The 7,975-nt window shown below is 40.3% G+C and overlaps 1 protein-coding gene across 2 annotated transcripts; it reads left to right on the forward strand.

Annotated features, from left to right (window-relative positions):
* The first annotated feature begins 2,274 nt into the window (after positions 1–2,274).
* Positions 2,275–5,894, forward strand: LOC118811130 (zinc finger protein 239-like). 2 transcript variants are annotated; one of them, XM_036575331.1, is made up of 3 exons: positions 2,286–2,364; positions 4,328–4,463; positions 4,595–5,894. In XM_036575331.1, the coding sequence occupies exon 3, from the start codon at positions 4,723–4,725 to the stop codon at positions 5,800–5,802; it is 1,080 nt and encodes a 359-aa protein (XP_036431224.1). In that variant the 5' UTR covers positions 2,286–2,364; positions 4,328–4,463; positions 4,595–4,722; the 3' UTR covers positions 5,803–5,894. The 2 variants fall into 2 exon arrangements, with proteins under 2 accessions (XP_036431223.1, XP_036431224.1); XM_036575330.1 differs by lacking the exon at positions 4,328–4,463 and having other exon boundaries at positions 2,275–2,364.
* The last annotated feature ends 2,081 nt before the right edge of the window (positions 5,895–7,975 follow it).

Here is a 7,975-nt window from a genome sequence, read left to right on the forward strand (position 1 = left end):
AGTGTGGGAAGGGCTTTGTGAAACAGAATCATCTCCAGATACACCGGCGCATTCACACAGGAGAGAAACCTTTTCACTGCTCAGACTGTGGAAAGAGATTCGCTAATCCATGTCATCTGCAAATACACCAACGCATTCACACTGGAGAGAAACCGTATTACTGCTCAGAGTGCGGACGGAGCTTCAGGCATTCAAACACTTTAAAGACGCATAAATGTCCTCAGAGAGATGTGGAAGTTCATGAAGCAAGTTTGTTGAACCAGAACACATGTTTATGATGGAGGTTTTTGTTTATTGGATCTTTGTCCGTGGTATAACATGCACATATGTGGTATAGATAGCTTCTAATGAAGATAGTTGTTTATACATATACTTCATATGACAAAAGAACTAAATAAAAGCAAACTACCATGGAATATCGAAAAAGAACTCTCCATAAATCCCACCACTGCTCGAAGCCTCCTTTGTGCAGTGGACCAGTGGCACTTGAAGGTCCCAAAATGAACAAGGCACTGATTAGGATCAGCCACAGTCAGAGGGAGGTCTCAGAACAAACAAGGAGGCAATTAGGACTAATCACGGTCAGTGGGAGGTCTCAGAACAAACGAGGAGGTGATCAGGACCAACCAGTCAGGGGTAATGAATGATGTAGAGTTGACTTCAGCAAGCAGTGCACACAACTCCATAGAAATTCAAACCACTGCATAATTTTGCTTTGAAATGTTGAAGTTTAGACCAGACTTAAGAAAAAGAGGTCCTGGTTTTCTTTGACCTTAATGATTTCTATCATTGTCATTTTTTCACCTTTTTTATACCACTGTACTGGTGCTGCCCCACGTTTGTCATTCGCTTCTTTTTTTATACATTATTGTTATGCATCATATCGTCCAGCAATACGGTGATGAGGCTCAGTTGTGTCTGTACAGTGAAGTAGGGTAGCTAACCAGTAGGAATCGGCAGCGATCAGTTTAGTGATCTATGATTCAGATGGAAATAAACTCCTCCATTCTAGTCTCTGTTACTCTGTGTCAGTAATTCATACAATTGTTCTGACGGGAAACAACTTCAAATGAGAGCAAAATAATGAAGGTGTCCTTGTGTGAACAGCACCCCCTTCTGTTTAAGGTATGCGGTTTCAGAAGCCAGAGAGAACCTCTTTTTTTGAGAAAAGTACCTAATAAGCCTAATAAGTCATAGATTTTTCAGATTTGATGTATAAATCTTAAAATGAAAAAGTTAATTGTTATGCTTTCTTTTAACAAGCATGTTTTATATTTCTATTAAAAAAGAAATAGTGAAAAAATAGTAACATTTGTGTTCCTAATATGGGTTGTTTAGCAAAGTCAGTTGTTTTAATGATCTAAATAGAACCATTAAATGCTTAAATTGCTCTTTGCATGGTGCAGTCATTCTTCAGATTGGTAGAAAATGTATTGTTCAGCGTTTTCTGGGTGGCCCACCAGTGTTTAAGCAGAGTAATAGACAAAATTCCACCTATCATCACAGTTTCCACTCACAGTCCAATTTACTGATTTTCCTTCCTTCCTTTCTTTAGTTATACTGTGTAATTTAGTAAATAACTTTAATCTAGCTCAGTGTCAGCAATAACATCTATAAAATCATTTTATATCAGTTCTAGTTTTCTCTCAGTTGTTTGTAATATTTGTCTAATTTATTATTTTTTTGAAAGGCGAATTTAAAATCTGTTTGGGATGATCGCAAAAAAGTAGTTAGAGCTTGTGTGCAGGACAGTAATCTGGGTGGTCCAAAGGTGGACCAGCAGTGGCCACAGTCAGGGGCCGGGGGCACCTTATCAAGCCAGCAGATCAATGTATGCTGCTATCTAGGCTGTTAGAATTTCTGTTTTAACCACTGTGGAACTACCGAACTACTTAAGTGTTCTACCGTTGCTATGGTAATGTGTACATACCAATCATTTTTGCATTAGCTTTATTTACACATTATTTACATTTTCTCTTCACCTATGAAGTAAAATTTACACAAAAAATGAAAAAGAAAAGTAATACCTGACCAGTTAATTGGCTGAGGAACACGTGACTTGAAGCCAATCGTAACACACTGTTTTTCTTTAGCAACAGTACCTTGGAAAGCACTTTTGCCATTTTTAAAGTGAAGCAAAATTTAAATAAATCAAAAATACAAATAAACAGCACCATCAGGTTCTGTGATCATGTGTTTCCAGTTTGGTTCCCCTGCAGGCCAGGTGGGGGCGCTAATTGTCTGAGTGAGCTTCTCCAACCCCAGTAAAGCAGAGAAGCAGGAGCTCCGCTCTGGTCAGCAGTCCACGCCTCCGCGCTGCTACAGTGTTGTTGGAGGAGCCGAACAGGAGCTGCTCTCATCGAGGTACAACTCAGTTTAACAGCTCTACATTGGCTTTTACTGCACCAGCTCACTAACGCTGGGAGAGATGTTCACTTTCTGAACAGCAGGGTGAAAATATGGAGACCAGCTCAGGAGCAGCTTTAATCCAGACTTCACTGAACAGGAGGACTTACTGATACATTATCTTACAGATACATTAGCAGAGCTTGGTTGAAAATTGGCAGATGCAGAATATTCTGTTTATGCTTTGTATTGGAAAACTCTGTTAATTGAGTTTTATTTTGTTAATTAATGTTTCTGTCTAGCGTAGTAGTAGCTTTGGTGCCTGTGGTGAGTGAAATGGGGGCTTTAGAGAGGGGCAGGGTCGAGGGTGGGAGTTGTTAAGGAAACTGATCACCTGGTGGTCCTTGATTTCCCACTCTCCAGCAAAACACTGTTGTAAGCAGCAGGCAGTGCCTGATAGTATACATAAGTAGTTTGTAATAATTGGTTTGGGGAAATAAGATTGTTGTTTAATATAAAAGATCTCCAGTAAGTCTGCCTAAATACGAGTAAACATATTTCTCCAGGTGTGTAGATTACCTTAAATCCATACTCCAGTAATGTAATGTTACTTCAGTGGAAGCAGAAAGTAGAAAAAAGTACCTTTCCAAAAAAGAACAGCCAGAGTATAGGGACAAAAGTAGCAGATCAAGCAACTCAAAAACTTCTTAAATTCTGAGTAACTCATAGAACTGCACTGGAACGTCTAGAACATTCAGCATCTGTCAGCACAGGAACTGAAGTCCATTGGATCCTTTTGGATTGATCGCTCTTTTAAAGTGATGAAGCTTGATATGATTTATTGTAAAATAATAAAATAAAGTTGAAACATCAGAACTGGCTTTAACGTAGCCACCTGTACCCATAAAGCTCCTGTGTTCTAATGATACAAGTGATTATTTAATTTATTCATAGATTAATGTAAATACATGAACAGCAGTCCTGTTTTAAGAAAGGCTGATAACAGCATTTAGATTGGGAACCATTGTTAATGTAAATGTTCAGCGTTTCTTGTATTTAATAGTTGATTAGCATTCTTAAGCCCTGTTTGAGTTGTGTTAGTTTTACCAGAGGAGCATATTCTGGATATTTTTAAGAGGGGTATGTTCTGGACTTTTTCCAGACTAGTTTTACCAGAGGCAGCATATTCCAGGCTTTTTTAAGAATGTGGTTATTTATTGACCTGTGGAAGGTATGTTTATCATTCAAATTGCAAACATATAATTAAACCATTTCATTAAGAACATCATTTTTTTATGATCTGTTGTTGTTCCTAGATGCTTGATTTCACAGCAGTAGCACTTACAGTTGACTGGGGCAGATCAAGCAGGGCAGAAAATTCACAAACTGATGTGGTTAAGTTGGCATCCTTCAGTTTAACCCATTCTACTGCCAGTGTTTGTCTATGGAGACTGCATGGCTGTGAGCTTGATTTTATACACCTGTTAGCAATGGGTGTGGCTGAAACACCTGAACTCAGTCATTTGGAGGGGTGTCCACATACCTTTGGCCATATAGTGTAAGTTCGATCACAATTCACAACTATTTGTGTCTGATAGACAGACAAGTGAAGAACTGACCAGATTCTCAAATTCTCGACTTCAGTGGGACAGGTCTGTAATCCTACCGGGTGCTTAGGCATCCTGTATTCAACACAAGGGGTATAAATGGACTCTTTCAGAGGCACTTTTTCCAGTCTTAGGAAGAGAGAAAACAGGTTCTGTAGAACCCCAAAGAGCTAGCACAGGTCTTGAGCACCCTTGGGTGAATTCCGGCAGACTCCACCACATTGCCTGTGTGTAGTTTTTCCCACCTCTCTCCTTACCTGGTTCTCCTTCTCATTGTTCTGCTGCAGCCTGTTCTCCCACTACATCTTTCTTTTCCCCTTATGGTGTTTCCTCTTCAGCTCAGACTGCACGTGTTTGAATCAAATTGCCCCTAGGTGTGAGTCTGTCTGCCCTGTGATGGAAAGGCAACAATGTGGACTGGACAGAGTGTTTCCTGTCTTCCGCCCAGTGAGCACTGGGGTAGGCTCCAGCACCCCTGCGACCCAGGAGGATAAGCGGCTTAGATGATGAGTGAGAAAGAGACAGAGTTTATTTGGGAAGCAGAACACTGTTTTTATGTTTGATTGTTTTATCCACAGAAGTTGATGCCCATAACATGGCTGAATTAATTGTTTTAAATATTTTTTCTTTTTCTTTTCCAGAAATGAATGATGTCCTGTTACAAGTCTTCTTCTGCTCCTGGTGTCCGCTTTCCTTTACACGTTAAGTTTACCTCCACAAACACAATTTTTTGAACCAGCAGTAAGATGTCGGACTGAATTCAGGAAAAATGAAGCGTGAAAATGTGGAATCCAAACCAAGCTCCAGTGTTCAGCAAATATCCACTAATATTCTCCACACTCAGAAAACTACTGGTGAGGGGAAGACTCACCACTGCTCAGAGTGTGGGAAGAGTTTTACTCAAAAGGTTAATCTCAAAATACACCAGCGCATTCACACAGGAGAGAAACCATACTATTGCTCAACTTGTGGAAACAGTTTTCGTGACAGATCTACTTTCAGAACACACCAGCGCATCCACACAGGAGAGAGGCCATATTGCTGTTTGGACTGCGGAATGAGTTTTGGTGACAGAGGTACTTTCAGAAGACACCAGCGCATCCACACAGAAGAAAAACCGTATCACTGCTTAGAGTGTGGGCAACGTTTTAGAAAAACAGACTGTCTCCGAAACCATCAGCGCATTCACACAGGAGAGAAACCGTATAACTGCTCAACGTGTGGAAGAAGTTTTCGTGACAGATCTACTTTCAGATCACACATGCGGATTCACACAGGAGAAAAGCCGTATTACTGCCCAGAGTGTGGAAAACATTTTCGCGACAGATCTACTTTCAGAAAACACCAGCAGATTCACACAGGAGAGAAGCCACATCACTGCTCAGAGTGTGGAAAGAGTTTTAGTCGACTGACTAGTTTCCAACAACACCAGCGCATTCACACAGGAGAAAAACCGTATTATTGTTCAGGCTGTGGAAAGAGTTTTGCTCAGTGGAGTACTCTTAAAATCCACCAGCGTATCCATACAGGAGAGAAACCATATCACTGCTCAGACTGTGGGAAAAGATTTACTAAAATGTGTCATCTTAAAACACACCAGCGCATTCACACAGGTGAAAAACCGTATCGCTGCTCAGAGTGTGGGAAAAAATTCACTAAACCATGTCATCTCCGAAGACACCAGCGCATTCACACAGGAGAGAAACCGTATCACTGCTCGGAGTGTGGGCGGAGCTTCAGGCACTCAAACACCTTAAAGACGCACAAATGTTTTCAGAAAGATGTGAAAATTCAAGACATTCTGGGAGATGTGGAAGTTTTTTGTATCGGAACACATGATTTTCATTGAGGTATTTCTGTTTGCTTCACACAAGTGATATAACCTGTATATGTGTGGGATTTAAATAACTTCTAAGGAAGGTAGACTGTAATTGTTACATGTATCTTGAAACACATGCATCTATTGCTTGTTCAAGAATATGCTACATTTTTATCTGTGCAATATATGTGTGCTGTGTTTCCTTCTTTTTTTTTTTAACACAGATTTGCTAAGAAGGTTGTTCTGACTGAGATAAGGACTTGTTCATGCTCATCTCCAAACTATCCTTGGAGACATGACTACACTGCCCCAAGTTATGGAACTAGAAAAGGTTCCTTTTCGTGACATTTTTTGAGACTGTTTGAGGCCTTCTGATTGAGCATGACTGAGATGGACATAAACCTGAGAGGACCTCATCTTTAATGTACTGAACTTTGTTTCTAGTTAAAGGAATCATTCTCAGCTATATCTTTGAAGAAATTAGTACCATTACACGTCATGTCATAATCATAGATTTTACTCTGTAGCAACACATTTAAAATTGTAAGCATACATTGGCTGATTTGCATAAAGGATTAAACTAGTTGAACTTGTGTAAAATACAATGTCTCACATGTTAATTGATTGGAAACGGTACAAGAGGAAACAGTTGAAAGTGAACGATAGTATGAAGGATGTAAATGATTCCCAGGCAGGTTTGTTCAGCAGTCTGACTGGCCGCAGGAAGAAATCATCAGAGTCTGGAGGACCCAGGAAAAACAGCAGAATAAATATTTAACAGGAAGTTGCACAGAAACCATACCCTAAAACTAAATGTTTTTCAATATTTAGCATGTCTACAAACGGTCTGTATTACAGCTTCCATTCTTTTCAGGAAACTCACTTTTATATTTTCAAAGAAATTTACAAGAATATTTTTCCAGGTCAGGATGTTCTCTGTGATTTCATACAGTAATGCTACAGGTCAGGATGTCCTGTGTGATTTCATACAGTAATGCTACAGGTCAAGATGTCCTATATGATTTCATACAGTGATGCTACAGGTCAAGATGTCCTGTGTGATTTCATACAGTAATGCTACAGGTCAAGATGTCCTGTGTGATTTCATACAGTAATGCTACAGGTCAGGATGTCCTATATGATTTCATACAGTGATGCTACAGGTCTGGGTGTTGTTTGTGATTTCATACAGTGACGCTACAGGTCTGGATGTTCTTTGTGATTTCATACAGTGACGCTACAGGTCAGGATGTTCTCTGTGATTTCATACTGTGACGCTACAGGTCAGGATGTTTGTGATTTCATACAGTGATGCTACAGGTCAGGATGTTCTCTGTGATTTCATACTGTGACGCTACAGGTCAGGATGTCCTGTGTGATTTCATACAATGATGCTACAGGTCTGGATGTTTGTGATTTCAGACAGTGACACTGCAGGTCAGGATGTTCTTTGTGATTTCATACAGTGACGCTACCGGTCAGGATGTCCTGTATGATTCCAGACAGTGACGCTGGAGGTCAGGATGCTCTCTGTGATTTCATACTGTGACGCTGCAGGTCAGGATGTTCTCTGTGATTTCATACAGTGACACTGCAGGTCAGGATGTTCTCTGTGATGTCATACAGTGATGCTACAATCAGGATGTCCTATATGATTCCTGACAGTGATGCTGCAGGTCAGGATGTTCTCTGTGATTCTAGACAGTGATGCTATGGATCAAGATGTTTCTGGTGATTCCAAACATTGATACTTTAGATGTTCTCCATCAGTGGTCTCTTACACTGGTCATGGAGAGCTACCTTTGAGCTGACTCTAGTTCCAACTGCAATTTGCCACACCTGCTTCAGCTAATCAACCTCATAAAGTCCCTGATTAGCTGGATCAGATTTATTAAGAGTTAACTAAGAGGAAGGGCAGCTTATTGAATACAGGTTGTAACTAAACTCTGCTGGAAGGTAGCTCTCCAGGTCCAAGGTTGACCACTCCTGCTCTGTACGATTCTAGACAGTGATGCTACATGTCATGATATTTAATATGATTCGAAACAGTAATGCTACAGGTTAGGATGTTCTATTTGATAGCAAACAGTGATGCTACAGGTCAGGGTGGTGATGCTACAGGTCAGGATGTTCTCAGTGATTCCAGACTGAGATGCTACAAGTCAGGATATTTAATATTCAAAACAGTAATGCTACAGGTTAG

This window comes from Colossoma macropomum, unplaced genomic scaffold (assembly GCF_904425465.1).
Source record: "Colossoma macropomum unplaced genomic scaffold, Colossoma_macropomum, whole genome shotgun sequence".
In the NCBI taxonomy this organism is placed as follows: Eukaryota; Metazoa; Chordata; class Actinopteri; order Characiformes; family Serrasalmidae; genus Colossoma; species Colossoma macropomum.

Coding starts and splice junctions, on each gene's coding strand:
- LOC118811130 (XM_036575330.1), top strand. CDS start 4,723: ATGAAGCGTGAAAATGTGGAATCCAAACCAAGCTCCAGTGTTCAGCAA.